Raw genomic sequence first — 19,448 nt, forward strand, 5'->3', positions numbered from 1 at the left:
CTGTCCACTCTGCCTGTCAAAAAAAAAAAAAAAAAAAAAAAACTTAACAAATGTCCAACGACCCTAAGGGCATAAAGTTTCAAAACTAAACTGACAATCCTCTATCTGTCTGACCCTGTAATTGTACTTCTAGTCATCTATTCTAAGGAAAAAGAAAAGTCAGAGTTGTGGAGGAATGGAAGCAGCACAGAGTCTATGCTAGACGTTCAGGTCAGCTGGGGCCCTTGCTCATCACAGATATGCTATAGCTGCTAACACCGCAAAGCCACAGGAATGGCTATGGTGAAACTCCCAAACGATGAGTTGTGCAACACAATGTCCTTCGTTTTTTCAGAATTTCCTCAAATCACAGAAGTAGCACGTTTCAAAATCAAGGTTTCAAAATCAAGGGATTCATTTGAAAAGGGGAAAAGTGGGTATGCTTTGAGTCAGAAATTCCACTGTGGAATTCCACTGTGTGGCACAGCGGGTTAATGCTCTGGCCTGAAGCGTCAGCATCCCATATGGGTGCCAGTTCGAGTCCCTCCTGCTCCTCTTCCAATCCAGCTCTCTGCTATGGCCTGGGAAAGCAGTAGAAGATGGCCCAAGTCCTTGGGCTCCTGCATCCAAGTGGGAGACCTGGTTCTGTTGCGCCCATCTCGGGAGTGAACCAGCAGATGGAAGACCTCCCTCTCTGTCTCTACCTCTCTCTGTAACTCTGTCTTTCAAATAAATAAAATAAATCTTAAAAAAAAAAAAAAAAAGAAATTCCACTTCAAGGAATGTTGTATCCTAAGGAGAAAAAAAAATTATGAGTGTACACACACAAATGCCACCAAATATTTATCATAGCTTTATAGTAGGGATGATTGAGAAAGGATAAAAATGTCTTGAAGTAGAGGATTGGTTTAATAAATCATGTGATGAATCTGTTGATGTAAAATTGTAGGATTAGAATTGATGTCGTGGATAGATGTTCATAACCTACTGATGAGCAAGAGAAAGTCACTTAGAAATCAGTGTGTGTCCATAGGCTGCTTTTATCTGAGAGGCAGTGAGACAGAGACACAGAGAGAAACAGCTCCCACCCCCTCGTTCAGTCCCCAGATGCTGGGGCTGGGAGTGGGTGAGGTGGATGTCGGGAACTTGGAATGCAGTCCAGGTCTCCCATGAGGGTGGCGTGAAACCAATGACTTGAGCCATCACTGTTGTCTCCAGGGTCTGCACTAGCAGGAGGTTAGAGTCCAGAGCTGGAGCCAAGATCGAGTCCAGGCACTCCAACCTGAGCCATGGGCACCTTTACCACAGTCTTAGTGTCCAGGCTGAGCACTCACCCTGAACTCTCATTTTTATATTTGAGATTACATATTGAAAGGGTCCTTCAAAAACTTCATGGAGGGGCCGGCGCTGTGGTGCAGTAGCTTAATCCTCTGCCTGTGGCACCAGAATCCATGAACGCTGGTTCTAATCCTGGCTGTTCCTCTTCTGATCCAGCTCTCTGCTATGGCCTGGGAAAGCAGTAGAAGATGGCCCAAGTCCTTGAGGCCCTGCACCCGAATGGAAGACCTGGAAGAAGCTCTTGGCTCCTGGCTTCGGATCGGCCCAGTTCCAGCCATTTGCAGCCATTTGAGGAGTGAACTAGCAGATGGAAGACCTTTCCCTCTGTCTTTCCTTCTCCTTCTCACTGTCTATAACTATACCTCTCAAAAAAATTATTAAAAAATTGTTTAAAAAACTTCATGGAAAGCACACATATGCACTAAGCATGGATTTAAAATTTTTGCACCAAAATAAAGCTATCTTTGGATTCCATTTTCCATGAACATTTTGAAGACTCTTCACATGTAGTCTTTTTTTTACTTTTTTTAAAGATTTATTTTTATTTATTTGAAAGGCAGAACTACAGAGAGAGGGAGAGGCAGAAAGAGAGAGGGAAAGAGAGGGATAATTTCCACCCATTGGTTCACTCCCCAGAATGGCCACAATGGCCAGGGACAGGCCAGGCCGAAGACAGGAGCTAGGAGTATCTGCTTTTCCCGGTGCATTAGCAGGGAGCCAGGTTGGAAGTGGAGTAGCTGGGACTCAAATCAGCACCCATGTGGACTGCTGGCATTGCAGGCAATGGCTACACCACAGCACCAGCCCCTAGTTTTCACTCGGTCCACAAATTTACTGCAATAACAAGGAAGGAGGAAGAGGAGAAGAGGAACCAGGTCCAGGTGGGAAGTTAGACCCAGGCATTTTTTCACTGAAAGCATGGATGGCCAGAATTGTCCAGTTAACTTTCGAAGACAAGGAAAGGGCAGAGTAGGTGATGTTAAAACTATCTAGGAGGGGCCGGTGCTGTGGTGTAGTGCGTAAACTGCCGCCTGCATGCTGGCATCCCATATGGGATCCGGTTCTAGTCCTGGCTGCTCCACTTCCGATCCTGCTCTCTGCTATGGCCTGGGATAGTAGTAGAGGATGGCCCAAATCCTTGGGCCCTGCACCCACGTGGGAGACCCAGAAGAAGCTCCTGGCTCCTGGCTTCCGATCCGCGCAGCTCCAGCCATCGCGGGCACTTGGGGAGTGAACCAGCAGATGGAAGACTTCTCTCTCTCTCTCTCTCTCTCTTTCTCTCTTTTTCTGCCTTTCCTTCTCTTTCTGTGTAACTCTGACTTTCAAATAAATAAATAAATAGTAGCTGGTGCTACTCTAAGCCCTCGCTGATAGGAGAGGTGGGGCCTCCATCCGTGCACCAGGAGGTTCGTTGCTTAGGAAGCACATTGGTTTACAGTTCTTAGACCAAGAGCCAGCCCTGGGAGCCAAGATATTGATGCGGTTGCTGGGATCAACCTGGCTTCAGAAGGGGAGGAAACAGAATTTTCGCTCCTACCCCTCCTAAGCTCACTGTCAGGACAGACTCCTGTAACGAAAGACAGATTAACAAGCACACTGTCTGTCACCAGTCATGAAGGGGAGGGCGGTTGCCGGAGTCTCGTGGGTTCATTTCCTCAGCTTAGTATAGAAATAAAAGGCTGGGGGGCCAGCGCCATGGCTCACTTGGTTAATCCTCTGCCTGCGGCGCCGACATCCCATATGGGCACCGGGTTCTAGTCCCAGTTGCTCCTCTTCCAGTCCAGCTCTCTGCTGTGGCCCAGGAAGGCAGTGGAGGATGGCCCAAGTGCTTGGGCCCCTGTACCCACGTGGGAGACCAGGAAGAAGCTCCTGGCTCCTGGCTTCGGATCGGCGCAGCACCAGCCGTAGCGGCCATTTGGGGAGTGAACCAACGGAAGAAAGACCTTTCTTTCTGTCTCTCTCTCACTATCTATAGCTCTACCTGTCAAATAAATTAAAAAAAAAATAATAATAAAATTAAAAATAAAAAAAGCTGGGAAACAACTTGTAAAGAGGCAGAAACTTTTATTTGATTGGCAAACGATAGAGAAAGCGTCTAGTCCGAGTGGAGACCAGGCAGTGTCTGAGCGGGACACTGGCTTTGAGGAAGTGTCCAGGTTTTTAAGGCATCACTATCTGTTCATTGGGTTATCCTATTGGAGGTTCCCCTTGGATAAGGGGTTTCACATACGTATGTTAATTGACTTGGGACTTATGGAGATTGGAGGGGGCTCTGGAGACTGTCCGTCTCCTTAGGGGCTCAGCCCCCTCCTCTGCTAGCTCTGGGTGGAAGATCGCAACTATCTTGAAGGCATGATTTAAAACCGCAAGGTCACACGGGATAGCCGGGGCTCTTGGAGCAAGTCTGACTCTCCCCAGGGCTCAGCCGCTTCCCCTGCCAGCTGTGAGTGAAAGACTGCACACACACACACACACACACACACACACACACAGGTGTGATTTAAGGCCACAAGGTCACACACGAAGCACAAGAAGCTGTTAGTGGGGGAGATACCAGTTGGTCTGGAGACAAGCTTTCCAGCCACAGCTGCTTTCGAAGGACGTTCTACCTACATCCGACTCCCAGCCCCACTGGCTGGCCTCACCGCCCTTGGTGCCTTTCCAGCCCACACAAAGGTTCCTGGCTACAGTGGAGGCAGAACCAGCAGCCAGGGTGGATTTGAGCGTTCAGCGCATCAGCCTGGCGAGGGCAACGTCCTCTAGAACCACCCGTGTAATTTCGGTTGTAATCACAGATCAGCCAGTCTATTATTATCCCAAAATTTATTTTAAGAGGAAGTCATGTGTCATTACTGTAGGAGAGACACTGAATCACTCGCATTAAGGAGAGGTGATTACGGAGATAACTAGAGAGAAAAGAAAGCGAAGTTGTTGAGTTCCGAGCTAGGTGCTGCAGCCCGCCGGGGCGCGCTCCCCTGTCCTTTCTCTGACTCTGCTGCCGTCTCTGTGATCACAGGGGAGCTGGGCCAGCAGGGAAGACGCGCTGAAGGCATCTAGAGAAGTCAAAGAGGAACAACCTGGGGATTGTGTGATTTGAGATTATGTTAGAAAATCATCTCGCTTTGGAAAGGTGAATCAAGCAATGGATCAGACTTGGAGTCAAAGATGTTCAACACATTCCAGTCCTGGCTTCCTTACGACCTTGCTGTGTGGCTTTGGATAAGACCTGTGCTGTCTCTAGTCTCCTCGTTTGTTAAAATAAGGAGTGAGTTTTCAGGGGAGTCTCACCCTGGGGTGAGCAGTGCAAAGGTGGAACAGGGAGGGGAGTGGTAGCAAGACCCCAGAAACATCAGTAATTCAGCGACAGGGGTGAGCACTTGCCGCAGTGGTAAAGACACCACTCGAAATGCCCACATCCCATACCTGAGTGCTGGGGTTCAAGTCCCAGCTCCTCTGCTTCTGATCCAGCTTCCTGCTAACACACACCTTGGGAGGTAGCTGGTGGTATCTCAAGTACCTCCCACCAATGTGGGAGACCTACGCTGAGTTCCAGGTTTTGGTTCAGCCCAGCCCTGGCTATTGTAGGCATGTGGGAAGTAAACCAATGGATGGAAGATCTCTCTCTCTCTTTCTCTCTCTCTCTCTCTCTCTCTCTTTTTCTCTGCCTTTCAAATATAGTGGGGATAAAAAAAGGAAATAAAAAGATTTTACAATAATAATTCAGTGGCGGGGCTGGCGCTGTGGCATAGTGATTAAAGCTGCAGCCTGCAGTGCCAGCATCCCACATGGGTGCTGGTTTGAGTCCCAGCTGCTCCACTTCCGATCCATCTCTCTGCTATGGCCTGGGAAAGCAGCAGAATGTGGCCCAAGTCCTTGGGCCCCTGCACACACGTGGGAGACCCGGAGGAAGTTCCTGGCTCCCGGCTTCAGATCGGCTCAGCTCTGGCCATTGCGGTCAACTGGGGAGTGAACCAGTGGCTGGAAGACCTCTCTCTCTCTGCCTCTCTTTCTCTGTATAACTCTGAGTTTCAGATAGATAAATAAATCTTCAAAAAATAATAATAATAATTCAGTGAGAACAAAAGAGCAGAATTTAAATGCCCAGAGTCCAGCATTTGCAGCTCACAATGATGGCTCCAGGCTCAGAAACTTCATTTCCTGTAGATGGGCGCTCTCCTTGAAGTGCAGTTTGAGGTCAGATTCCAGAGGTGGGGTTGTGGCCAGGCTGTGTGTTGACTCAGGGCTCCTGCAGGTCACAGAGGGGCCTGCCTTGTGGGAGAAGAAAGAACAAAGGATTTTAAAAAAATTATTCCCTGGAAATTCCTCAGTTACATGAAGTTCCCTTGGGTATCAAAGCATTATCAGCCATCCGGGAACCAGGCTCAGAGTAGGCCCAATAACTGGGAGTCATGGTGAATTGCAGGCCAAGTAGCAATGCACTTAGATACAAGTCCTGGGTCTGCCTCCAAGACAAATCCCTTTATTTCTCTCAGCCTGTTTCCTGATCTACAAAGCAGGATTATCAATGCCTACCCTACCAGTGCCCGGAAGTAGTTGATGAACTAGCATGGTGTCCAGTATGGTGCCTGGTGAATGGCAAGCTCCCAGCAAGTGGAAAACATTACCCATAGAAGCCACTAGCAGTCATCAGATCAGCCCACATGAAAACTGGGGCACAAACTGGGAAGAGGCTTCCTCAAGTTCCCAAAGCCACTTCCGGGACAGAGCTGGAACAAGAGTCACAGAGCTCCTAGACCATGACAGCGGGAACATTGCCCAGCTCCAGCTTCAGCTGCCCTGTGGACAAAACTAGTCATGTTGGAGCTGGTGCTGTGGCTTAATGGACTGAGCCGCTGCCTGTGACACCAGCACCCCATAAGGATTCCGGTTTGTGTCCCAGCTGCTGCACTTCCAATCCAACTCCCTGCTAATGACCTGGGAAGGCAGCAGAGAATGGCCCAAGTGCTTGGGCCCTTGCTACCCACATGGGAGACCTGGAAGAAGCTCCTGTCTCCTGGCTTCGACTTGGCCTACCCCTGGCTGTTGCAGCCATTTGAGGAGTGAACCAGTGGACTGAAGATCTGTCTGTGTGTGTCTCTCTCCCTCTCTCTAACTTTGCCTCTCAAATAAGTAGATAAATCTTTAAAAGAAAATAAAACCTAGGGGCTGGTGCTGTGGCATAGCGGATAAAACTGCCGCTTGCATTTGCCAGCATCCCATGTGGGCACCAGTTCGAGTCTCTGCTGCTCCACTTTGATCTAGCTCTCTTCTATGGTCTGGGAAAGCAGTAGAAGATGGCCCAAGTCCTTGGGCCCCTGCCCCCAAGTGGGAGACCTGGAGGAAGCTCCTGGCTCCTGGCTTTGGATCGGCGCAGATCTGGCCGTTGCGGCCATCTGGGGAGTGAACCAGCAACTGGAAGACCTCTCTCTCTCTCTCTCTGCCTCTCCTTCTCTCTCTGTGTAAGTCTGATTTTCAAGTAAATAAATCTTTAAAAAAAAAGAAAACCTAAGCCGGCGCCGCGGCTCACTAGGCTAATCCTCCGCCTTGCGGCGCCGGCACACCAGGTTCTAGTCCTGGTCGGGGCGCCGGATTCTGTCCCGGTTGCCCCTCTTCCAGGCCAGCTCTCTGCTGTGGCCCGGGAGTGCAGTGGAGGATGGCCCAAGTCCTTGGGCCCTGCACCCCATGGGAGACCAGGAGAAGCACCTGGCTCCTGCCTTCAGATCAGCGCAGCGCGCCGGCCGCAGCGCGCCGGCCGTGGCGGCCATTGGAGGGTAAACCAACGGCAAAGGAAGACCTTTCTCTCTGTCTGTCTCTCTCTCTCTCTCTCTCTCTCTCACTGTCCACTCTGCCTGTCAAAAAAAAAAAAAAAAAAAAAAAGAAAAGAAAACCTAGTCATGCAACATTCAATCTGCTAAGAAACCCAGATCTCTTCAAGAAGTGGCTTTACTTGTGGATAAGCATATTTGCAAATCCTTTTTGTATACCATTGTTCATTCAGCCTTCAAAAACCCTAGCCACTTGTTCAGTTCCAGGACACTACATTGGGAAATTCTTCGAGAACAATGCAGCAGTCTTAACCCTGCACTGGACCAACTTCAACCAGGGCGTGGGACTTACTGTGCTCCTCGCTTTGTCCTGAGGTCATCCGGGCATTTTCCAGCCCTTAGTGGGAGTGACCCTGTATGAGCTCCATCTACACGGTCCTGCCAATCTAAGTGAAGAGATAAGAGTGTCTATGAACTCCCTTTGGCCAGGAAGAACCAGGGTTGGGCTCCAGGTGAGGACTGACATCTGTGACTCAGCTGGTCCAAGCTGACGCCTGCAGTCCTGCATCAATGGGACGCCAATGCATTTCAGGAAGCTCGGAGCTGAGACCGAGAATGAGGTCCCATGCTCCCAGCATCCCCTTTAAGTCTCCGCCAATTCAATGAGCTAAGAGCTATTAGTGCCATTTTATCCTTGAGTGACTCAAGGCACAGAAAGGTTAAGTAATTTGCACACTGTAAACCCAGCAGCAAGACTTCAGAGTCACTTATTCATTCAGAAATTGTGTTCTTTAGGCTCCCATGTTACAGTCTGTGTGTGTCTCTCTCCCTCTAACTTTGCCTCTCAAATAAGTAAATAAATCTTTAAATATGTTATGGATACATCAGTGAGCAAAAACAATATGGCCTGCCCTCCGGTGCACATCTGAGCATAACAAATATGTGAAGGTGGTCTGTTAGAAGATGGTAAATGCTAGTTTTTCACAAAGGAGAGATAAAGCAAGGCAAGGGGGATCAAGAGTTTTGGGGTGTTGGGGTGTGGGCTGCAGTTTTAATGAGGGTGACCACAGTGGGCTTCACAATGAAAACAAGGTTGGAGCAAAGGCTTAGGGGAGAGAAAGACATGAGCCCAAGAGCTGTGCCAACATCTGTGGGTGGAGAGCCAGAGACAAGGGCGCAGACAGGGCTTGTAACCCTCAGGCTGTGAGATTTATCAAGCAGTGAGGGGAACTGAGGCGAGTGAAGGGGACTCCCTGGGGTGACACCCCCACCTCCAGTGCTCCTCTGGGGTCCTGGAGGCAGAGACTGAGGACAAGGTGGCTGCCCAGCCATTTGACCAGTGAGGCCAGGGTGTCTCAGAAAGATGTGGAGTTTTCAGACCCCTCAATATCCTGGTCACCCTGGGGGAGGAAGGAAGTTGCCATCCACTCCGAGGCATCAATCCCAGGGGAATCTGAGAGCCCGAGGGGGCGCACGGGGTAGGGGGGGCAGCCCAGATAGAAGCCCCAAGAACACTGGCCTTGGGATTCAAGGCCCAGGGCAGAGCAATATGGGGTCAACGTGTCCTATGGCAAGAACAAAGACACACACACACACACACACACACACACTCACACACACCCCAAACAAAACCTGGTGGGAGAGTTGCTGAGTTCAGAAATCTGAAATCCTTCCAACTGCTGACATCCAACTTGGGTCCAAGTCAAACCCAGGAGACAGGAGACCATACCATCTCTTCACTGACACCTCTATACCCTCCTCCTCCTCCTCACTTTTCCTCTTTCTTCAATTTTGCTGAAACCTAGACTCACAGATCAACACATGGCAGGCCTACAAAGAAAGGCCTGGAAAAGCCACCCCGCTTGTGCCCTTGGGTGAGGCCATTTGGAGGGCCCTGGGTAGCTAATATTTTGGGAGAGAGAGGTTTCCAATCAAGTACAAGGGTATGGGGGCTGGCGCTGTGGCGCAGTGGGTTAATGCCCTGGCCTGAAGTGCCACATCCCATATGGGCGCCGGTTCTAGTCCCGGCTGCTCCTCTTCCAATCCAGCTCTCACTATGGCCTGGAAAAGCAGTGGAAGATGGCCCAAATACCTGGGCCCCTGCACCCAAGTGGGAGACCTGAAAGAAACTCCTGGCTCCTGGCTTCAGATCGGCGCAGCTCTGGCCGTTGCGGCCATCTGGGGAGTGAACCATCAGACGGAAGACCTGTCTCTCTCTCTCTCTCTCTCTCTTTCTCTGCCTCTCCTCTCTCTGTGTAACTCTGACTTTCAAATAAATAAATACATCTTTAAAAAAAAGTACAAGGGTATGGTGGAGGGTGGTCATTGGGTGGAGTCCCCTAAAATAAAGGGGATGTAAGCTCCCCAGCCCCACCCCAGATGCAAATCACTTACCTGCCCTGCTGTCTGCTCCCTAGCAAGCATAACTCCAGCTAAGAAGGGACCCCCGCTGCACCCCTCAGATTCCGGCCGGTGTTACAGCACCTGTAGCCCCCACCTGGTCTGCTTCCCTGCTGCTCCCTCGCAGTGTGTTTACTAAATCTAGACCTGTTCTCCGTATGTTCTGGTGAATTCTTTCACTGCCCACAACTCTGGCCTGTGACCGGTACTTCAAAAAGTTAAATGGAGTTCAAAGATCAGCATATTCTTCATGAGCTTTTAGTATTTACCTTCATTTGTTTTTGAAAAAGAGTGAGAAAGAGTCTGTCCACCTCCTGGGTCACTCCCCAAATGCCTGCTCCAGCCCCAAAACCAGGAGACCAGAATTCAATCGGCGTCTCCCACATGGTTGGCAGGGACCCAAGCCATCACCTGCTGCCTTCCAAGGTCTGCGCTCACAGAAGGCTGGAGCACAGCCAGGACAAAAAGCCAGGCAGACACTCCAGCATGGAATGCCGGCCTCCCACGGGGCACCAAATGCCCACCCCTCCATGAACGCCTCCTCTGAGGCCACCCTTTGCTGGCTCAGGTTTAGAACAGAGACTCAGCTGTGCGTGCTGCCTCTCCAGGAGGCCCCAGTACCTTCTCTCAACAAAACCAAACTCTGGAGGCTCACCAGACCAGCTGTGGGGAAGGGGGCAGCCCCAGGACCATCTCCAAAGACAGGGAGATAAGGTTCCCCAGGGGTTGTCTCTTACAAGGCAGGAGAAGTTGGGATGAGTGAGGGGTTCCGAGCGCTTTGGGACAACTTATGGAGGAACTTCCATGGGGGTGGGGGCAGGGGGCGGGCAAGGGGTGAGTCCACCCTGGCAGGAGCCCTGGACAAGCAAAAGAGGAGGCACACTGCAGCCCCTATCCCGGCATCCTCCCTGGGACCTGATTGTGGGACTTCCTGCCTGGGGGCTGGAGCCGGCCTGGGCGCAGGTGGAAGATAATGGCTGCTCAGGGCGCTCTCAAAAACAATCTGGGGGGGGGGGGGGAGGAGGCTATTGTGGTCCATAAGCTGTACTTTGGAAATTTATGCTCATTAAATAAATTAAAAAAAAATGTAAATGAGACAAGAAAAGACATATAAAGCTGAAACTCATTTCAGAGAAATTTTAAAAAGACAAAAATAATTTGCTATATATATGAGAGCCACATGCAGAACAAATTATAATAAAGTATATAATGCCTGAGAAAAAAAAAAAAAAAACCAATCTAGACTTCCTTCGGTTTCACATCCCCATCCCTCTGTGAGCACTTTCCAATCTCATTCTATCTAGGATCTCTTTTATAAGGAGAAAAACCTCATCTCCCTCCTGATTTTGATATGCCCCTTCCTGGATGTGTGATGGGCCACGCAGGGCGATGGGGAAGAAGCCCTCTCACGCCTCCCGGCCCAGTCCCAGTCTCTCCAGTTTCCACTTCTAGACCTGGATCCCGCTCGGGAACCCAGGCAGCTCCAGGCTCAAAGTTGAGCGCTCTTGCAGCCCGCAGCTCAGCACCCGATGTGGGTGCATCTAACGCCCGCGCCCCAAGAATGATGCAGCAAAGAAAGACAGGGAGGGGCTGGGAAGGACGCACAACTCCCAGCCTCCCTCCCCGCGCAGAGCCGGTGCCAGCGCGCGTCCCCGGGGGTCCCCTTGGCGGGGCGGTGGCTGGTGGCGCGCGCACACGGCGGCGTGAGGGGACGCCGCTGCCGCAGTGCGCAGGGCGGGCGCCCAGCGGGCTTGGCATGCGCGCCCCCGCCTGGGGCTATAAAAGCCTCTCCACCTGCTGCCACCGCCACTCAGTGCGTCCAGTTGCCAGGAGAAGCCAACTCAGCGCCTCCAGCGGCTGTGGGCCTCGCCATGGACCCTGAGAGCTGCCCCTGCCCTACCGGTGAGCCCCGACCGCGCCCCTCTCCTCGCCAGGAACCCCACGCCCTACGCCTTCGCTCAAGGACGCTTGGGGGAGGGGCCCCTTGTCTCTGGATTTCTGTCCTCACCAAGGATGCGCACGCCCGCGTCGCCGCCCCCTCCTCTGGGTCTTGCAGCATTAACCCTTCCGGTGCTGTCTCCTGCACTAGGTGGTTCCTGCACCTGCGAAGACTCCTGCAAGTGCCAGGGATGCAAATGCACCTCTTGCAAGAAAAGTGAGTATGGGGACCCTGCCCCCCAGCCCCCCGCTGCTCTCGCGGCCGCGTCTGGCCACCCAGAAAACTCGGGGACCCCCTAGAGCCCCTATCCCATTGCTTGGGGATCCCGCTGGGACACAACCCCACCCCTGGGCAGAGCTTAAAATGCAGATGACTGAGCCCCAGGCCCAGAGATGGATACAGTAGGCATGGAGAGAGATGTCTGTGGAAATTGCCAGCAGCTGGGGCCCAACCCCATCCCTTTAAAACCTCCAGGGAGCCATCAGTGAAGCTGGGAGCCAGTTCTGGACTTTTGGTCCTCTCTCCTCTTTAGCCCTGGGGGGTCCCCTCAGTTTGGCCTCCCCTAAACCTCCCCATCAGGCAGCAGTGTAACATGCACAGGGCAGGAAGTGAAAGGAGCGCTGTGTTTTTCCTTTTCTAAGGCTAGGCACTTTCCCTTGAGTGTCCTGGGCCCCCCTCCAAGTTTCCCTTTCAAGGCCGTTTACTCCGGGACACTTTCTCCTGAAGGCCTAGCACTCTCCCAGCTGAGCCCAAGTTCACCATCCCTGACACTCACCAAAGGGGCTGTGGGCTAGTTCCAGGCTACCCCTCACCCCCTGCTAACCCAGCATGCAGCTGTCACACCAGATGCTGAGTCAAACCCTGGGTGAGCACACAAGGGGGCAGCCTCTACCCCTGGCAGAACCAGGATGACGCCCTCCTAGCCATGAAACCCCCTCCCTCCTTCTCCTCCCCTTTGATGGGGACAGATGGGGGGGTATCAGACTGGGCACCTCCCATTTTATCTGCAGGCTGCTGCTCCTGCTGCCCTGCGGAGTGTGAGAAATGCGCCAAGGACTGTGTGTGCAAAGGTGGAGAGGGGGCTGAGGCTGAGAAGTGCAGCTGCTGCCAGTGAGGACATGCCCCTGGCAAGGGGCGTGGGGAAATAGTGCCCATGCCCCCTTGGCCTGTGGCGAGGCATGGCTCTGTGTCCCTCCGCCCTGCTGGCCCCTGGCAAGTGACAATAAATCCCGTAAACCACATGAGCCAAGGACTGGTCTCTTCTTTTTTGTTTATTTTTAATACTGAAATGCAGAAAGAGAAACAGAGAGTGAGTAAGCTCCCATTGGCTGGTTCACCCTCCAAATGCCCCCACGATAGCGGGAGCCTGGAACTCAATCCATCTCCCACTTGGGTGGCAGGGTCCCAACTACTTGAAGCACCTGCTGCCTCCCAGAAGCTGCAGTAGCAGAAAGCTGGAATGGGGAGCAGCCCAGGGACTCAAACCCAGGCTCTCTGATATGGGCTGTGGGTGTCACACACTGTGTCTGCTGTACCAGACACCAACCCTGGTCTCTTGTTAAGGAGGGGAAGGATGTGGAAGGGTGGGGAGTCTGCTCAAAACCCTGAGTCTTGGCCACTGGCTTGCTTGGGGCTCCAGTGGAGGTGGGGGACAGAGTACATTCTCCCCACTGGCAGACAGCACTTGATCCTCCTGCTACACCAAGCTCAGATCTCGGTGAGGTGGGGGGGGGGGCAGAGAAGGGAGGCCAGTCCAGTGTAGGTTGGGCTCCCCAATCTCCTAGCCTAACTTTATTCATCTGGACAGTGGGGTTAGGGGGACTGAATACCGGACTCTAACCCCAAGGGCTTGTGATGTCTGGAATTTTCTAATTGTCCCTACAAAGCTGCCCGTTTTGGGGAAGCATGGGAGGAGAGTGGAGGGGCCCAGGGCTTGTCTTGGCAAACCACCGGCTGCGTTTCCAAGGCCACCTCCCTGAATAGCCGCTTTTCATATCTTCTCATTTGGCCCTTTCTCTCCAGCCCTTTCTTCAAGAGGAAGTAGGGTAATCAGAGTCTTTATCCGCGGTGGCTGTGGCCAATGCCTGATGAAAGGGAGCTCTCGGACCTACCTGGGACAGCTGAGAAGGGAGAAATAGAATCCCGGGAGAATGTTTCCCAGGAAGAGGATGGACGCAGGCTGTAAACACGTCAGCTTCCATCCAGGTCAGCTTTTCAAGACATTCAAAAGCTCACCACGGTTTTTTGTTTTTTGTTTTTTTAAGCTAACAGTCTGAATTTAGAAGAGGGAGTGTTAGGAGAGCCAAACCACTTTTGAAACGGACAACAAAAGGGGCCTGCTCCAATCTGCTAGCACTGCTTACTCCAGAACTCCGGGAAGTGGTACAGGCACAGGAAGAGTTCCACTGGGCACAGGGGAGACGCCCAAACCCAGGCCCTGTGGAGCTGGAAGAAATGATCAAATCAACGGGGGAGACACACTTGTCAGAAAAGGCGTTACAACAGTTGGCCACCCCTTCGCAAATGATGTAAAAATAATTTTTTAAAGATTTATTTATAACTTGAAAGTCAGAGTTACGGGGTGGGGGAGGGGGCAAACAGAGAGATCCTCCATCCCCTGGTTCACTCCCCAGATGGCTGCAACAGCTGGAGCTGGGCCAGGCCAAAACCAGAAACCAGGAGCTTCTTCCGGGTCTCCCACATGGGTGCAGGGCCCAAGCACTTGAGCCGTCTTCCACTGCTGTCCCAGGCGCATTACAGGGAGCTGGATTAGAAGTGGAGCAGCTGGGAATCGAACTGACGCCCATATGGGATACCAGTACTTCAGGTGGAGGCTTAACCGGCTACACCACAGTGCCAGACCCAACAAGTAAACTCCAATGGACTTAAGATGAGGAGCAAAATCCAAGCTAGAAAGGAACTTGGAAGATGGAAAACAGGAAAATGTGTAGTACTTTGGGGTGGAAATCACAGATTGGTATAGCTGAGATTACCTTGTATTCTGTCCTTTTTTTTTTTTTTTTTTTTTTTTTTTTTTTTTTTTGACAGGCAGAGTGGACAGTGAGAGAGAGAGAGACAGAGAGAAAGGTCTTCCTTTTGCCGATGGTTCACCCTCCAATGGCCGCCGCGGCCAGCGCGCTGCAGCCGGTGCACCGCGCTGATCTGATGGCAGGAGCCAGCTGCTTCTCCTAGTCTCCCATGGGGTGCAGGGCCCAAGCACTTGGGCCATCCTCCACTGCACTCCCTGGCCACAGCAGAGAGCTGGCCTGGAAGAGGGGCAACCGGGACAGAATCCGGTGCCCCATCCGGGACTAGAACCCGGTGTGCTGGCGCCGCAAGGTGGAGGATTAGCCTAGTAAGCCGCGGCGCCGGCCTGTATTCTGTCCTTTTAAGTACACATTGAACTTGAGACCTACAACTCCAGGAGATCAGTGTGACTATGATAGGCATTCTACAGATTGGCAGCAGGGTTTAGGGTAATTTGTGTGAGGTCACACAGCTAGAATGTACACGAGTCACTAGCTGTCTGACTCAACTTAAACTTAACCATGTGAGTTTTCTCATTTCAGATTCTCCTTGCGTTTAATAAATATCCAAAGAAAACCTCACAACCATTAGAATGGCTGGTACCAAAAGGACAGAAAGTAGGGAGTGTTGGCAAGGATATGGGAAAATTGGAGCTCTCGTGTATTTCTGGTAGGAATGTAAAATGGTACAGCTGCTGTGGACAATGGTATGTTGGTTCCTCGAAAGAAAATATCATCCAGCAATTCTACTTCTAATGGATACCCAAGAGAATTGAAAACATGGTCTCCAAGAGGTTTTTGAATATTCAGGTTTATAGCAGCATTCACAATAGGCAAAAGGTGGGAGCAACCCAAGTGTCCATTGACAGATGAGTGGATAAACAAAAGGTGGGCTATATGTATGATAGAATATTAGTCTACCTTTAAAAGCAATGATGTGTTGACATACGCAACATGGGTGAAACTTGAGAACACTCTACTAAGTAAAAGAAACCAGTCAAAAAAGACCAAACACCATGTGATTGTTTATATGAGGTACCTAGAGTAGTCATATTTATAGAGATAGACAATGATTAGAATGAGGGTTACCAGGGCTGGGGCAGAGGGGAAGCAGGGAGTTGTGTAATGGCAAAAGAGTTTCCATTTTGCAAGGGGGAAAGAGTTCTGGAGACTGATCACACAGCAATCTGAGTGTATTAACATTGCTGATGTGGTTAAGATGGTAAATTCATTGATTATCAGGTACTAAGTTACAGTTAGGAGTAGGAAGTTCTGGGGTTCTATTGTTCAGTAGGGCGACCATAGCTACAAATGTACTGTGTATTTCTCTCTAAAAAAAGAGAAAACTCAGGAGATGGCTCTTGAATGTTTTCCCCATAATCAAATGTTCAGTGTTTCAGGAGATGGATATGTTCACCCTGACTGGACACCACAGTGTACACATCCATCAAACATCACAGGGTATCTCATAAATAGGCATAATTTTTATGGTAAAATTTTTTAAAAGATGCCAAATTTTGTGTTATGTGACTTTTACTACAATTTAGAAAATAAAGCTAAATACCAATTGAAAATAGTCGCTAGAGGTGTTTGCTATGGACTGAATTGTGTTCCGCCGAAGCCTTAACCTTGAATGTGATTCAGAGATGAGACCTATGATGACTTAATTAAGGTTAAATGAGATCGTAAGAGTGGGGTTCTGATAAGATGGGGTTTGTTTCCTTGTAAGCAACACCGGAGCGCTCACCCTCTTTCCATATGTGCTCAAGAGGGGACCACGGAGTTCACAAGAACGCAGCCTGGGCTCGAGCCAGGCGCAGAGCTCTCTCCAGAAACTGAGCTTCCAGCACCCCCTCATGGACTTCCAGCCTCCAGAACTGTGAGAAAATTAATTTCTGTTGTCCAAAGACCCTTGTATGATTTCTGTTATGGGGACTCACCCACCCCAACACAGATGACATAGGGTCAGTGTCTGTAATATAAGAATTCCGAGGCAGGAGTCTGGCACAGTGGTGAGTTGCTGCTTGGGACATCTCCTAGCCACCACAGGCTTGGGTCCCAGCCCCAACCCCCGGGGCAGGCGTGTGGCACGACCACCTGGAATACCCACACCCTTACTGCACTGCCGGGTTTCAGTCCCAGCTCTGCTTCTGATCCAGCTTCCTGCTGATACGCACCTGGGAGGTAGCAGGTGATGTCCCGCATCCTGGGGTCCCTGCCACCCACAGGGGAGACCTGGACAGAGTTTCTGGCTCCTGGCTTTGGCCTGGCCCAGCCCTGGCTGTTGTGGCCATTTGGGGAATGAAACAGCAGATAGAAGATTCCTCTCTCTCTCTCTCTCTCTCTGCCTTTCAGATCAAAGGAAACTCAGTAAAAATTTCCCAAAATGGGCCAGCACTGCGGCTCACTAGGCTAATCCTCCGCCTTGCGGTGCCGGCACACAGGGTTCTAGTCCTGGTCAGGGCGCCGGATTCTGTCCCGGTTGCCCCTCTTCCAGGCCAGCTCTCTGCTGTGGCCCAGGAGTGCAGTGGAGGATGGCCCAAGTGCTTGGGCCCTGCACCCCATGGGAGACCAGGAGAAGCACCTGGCTCCTGGCTTTGGATCAGCGCAGTGCGCCGGCGGCAGCACACCGGCCGTGGCGGCCACTGGAGGGTGAACCAACGGCAAAGGAAGACCTTTCTCTCTGTCTCTCTCTCTCTCACTGTCCACTCTGCCTGTCAAAAAAATTTTTTAAAAAATTCCCAAAATGAATTCCCACAAATCAATAAGAAATGGACAACTCAAAAATTATACAAAAGATATAAATAAGAAATTCATGGGAAAATAAACTTGAAAGACCAAAGAACAAGCAAAATAATGGTCAATCTCATTTCTAGCAAGGAAATGCAAAATTAAAACATTTTCCTCATCCATTCAGCAAAAGCGTAAAAGAGTGTGTTGTTTTCAAAGATTGATCTATTTATTTATTTGAAAGGCAGAGTTACATAAAGAGAGGGAGAGGCAGAGAGAGAGAGAGAGAAAGGTCTTTCAGCCACTGGTTTACTCCCCAAATGGCTGCAACAGCCTAGGCCGTGCCAGGCCAAAGCCAGGAGCCAGGAGCTTCTTCATGGTCTCCCACGTGGGTGCAGGGGCCCAAGCACTGGACTCTGCTGCTTTTCCAGGCCATTGGCAGGGAGCTTGATCAGAAGTGGAGCAGCTGGGACATGAACCGGTGCCCATATATGGGATAATGGTGTCACAGGTGGTTGCTTAACCCATTAAGCCACAGCGCTGGCCCCAAGATCGTGGTTGTTTTTAAATTAAAAGTGAAGGGCAGGGGAACATGCCCTGCTAAAGCGGTACAGCACCTTGGAGGGCACTTTAACAGCAGTTACCAGAGTTTAGCATACGCAGACCTTCAACCCAGGAGGGTCAGTGTAGCAGGCTCTGTGTGAGCACAAGACTTGAGACAAGTTGGATATCCTCAGCAGGGAAGTCGTTTCAAAATCCTGACGAGCACTTTTCAACGCGTGCAGTAAGGCTGTGGGCCTGCAATGGAAAGACCTCTGCAACTTGTCATTGAGTGAACAGGATCCACACTGTGGCACAGTACGTAGAGTATAAAGCTAACTATGTAGAAGAGGTATAGCCCCACAGAGATACAGGGACAGATACAGAGAAGACATGTCCAAGTTTTACAATTCCTGTTTCACTGGCTTTTACTTTGTGAGTACCTTTTCTTCACTCAGCAGTCTGTCTTGGAGATCTGCCTGTTAGATCAAGGTCTAGCAACTGCTATGAAAGAAGTTACAGAGAGGTAGAGGAAGAGAGAGAGGTCTTCCCTCCATTGACTCACTTCCCAATTGGTCGCAACTGGAGCTGGGCTGAAGCCAGGAACCAGGAGCTTCTTCCAGGTCTCCCACACAGGTACAGTGGCCCAAGGACTGGTCCCAGGAGGCGCAGGGAAAGAAGTGGTGTCTGCTCTCCAAGGAGCTCACAGACCAGCAGGGAGGATGAGCCCGCGGCAAGAACCTCCCAGCGGATGCTGCTGCACAGGAGGAGGCTAACAGACCGCGGTACCCAGGCGCTCCTCGCTCAACAGAAGGGGAGACCAAGGCTCAGCGAGGGCGGGAAGGTACAGATCAGAGTCGGGTGGCTTTCAGAAGAGAAAGACTCCATCAGCTCAGGGAAGGCTTCTTGGAGGAGGAGGCATCTGAATTGGGTTTGGGAGATTGTAAGAGGGAGCAAACACTTGGAATGTGTGTTTGGAGAAAGGTGTGAGATGTCAGTCTGGTTCTAGGGCAGAGGTCAGGACTTGGGGACAGGTAAGACAGAGAAGGGAAGTTGAGGCCAGATGGGTGTGGCTGGGGGGTGGTTTAGTGTCTCCCTGAATCCAGGCTGTCCAAGCCAACTCCCCAAAAGGCAGGCCTGGCCCTTCAGGGAGGCTCCGCCCCGGCTGTGCGCAGGATTCGGTTTTCCCCGTTCATCTGTGTTATCAAGCACCTGCCCAGGCCAGGAAAGCAGGTGCAATGGATGTAGGCATGGCCCCGCAGGGAGACATGGACTCAGCAAATCCCCACCAGCAGCAGCTGCTGGGAAAGGCCATGGAACGAAGAGGCTAAGCACGTGGGCTCTGAGCTCCATGGCCCCGTCTGGCCCTTTACAAGGAGTGTCAGTGTCTCCCCTCTGTGGAGTGTGGACAATAACAGTCCTTTCTTTAGGGCTGCTGGAAGGGTTGTGTGCACCTGGCCTGAGCTGGGGGCTGAGGTCGGAGCTGGCGGCTTGCAGCGCATCTGTAACCATGATGGAATACGTGCTATAGAGAATGGGACATAGTGCATTCGCTGGTGACAAAAGGACTCAGCCAGTCTGGGGGTTCAGGAAGGCCTTTCTGAAGAAATGGCCTCAAAACTGAGACCCAGTAGGTGAAGGGCAGAGAGGAGCAGAAAGAATATTCCAGACACGGTTGAGCAGCTCGTGCAAGAAGACAAATGACGTGCTTGGGCTTCGCCCCCGCGCCAG

At 51.3% G+C, this 19,448-nt stretch overlaps 1 protein-coding gene across 1 annotated transcript; it reads left to right on the forward strand.

The window, feature by feature from the left end:
* Positions 1–11,306: 11,306 nt before the first annotated feature.
* Positions 11,307–12,665, forward strand: MT3 (metallothionein 3). The gene is given in 3 exon segments (NM_001082220.3): positions 11,307–11,384; positions 11,572–11,637; positions 12,432–12,665. Coding segments are annotated over 3 exon segments (201 nt in total). The 5' UTR covers positions 11,307–11,353; the 3' UTR covers positions 12,536–12,665.
* Positions 12,666–19,448: the final 6,783 nt, after the last annotated feature.

The sequence above is a fragment of the Oryctolagus cuniculus genome, chromosome 18 (genome assembly GCF_051225735.1).
Source record: "Oryctolagus cuniculus isolate XC-2025 breed Fujian yellow rabbit chromosome 18, ASM5122573v1, whole genome shotgun sequence".
Taxonomy (NCBI): domain Eukaryota; kingdom Metazoa; phylum Chordata; class Mammalia; order Lagomorpha; family Leporidae; genus Oryctolagus; species Oryctolagus cuniculus.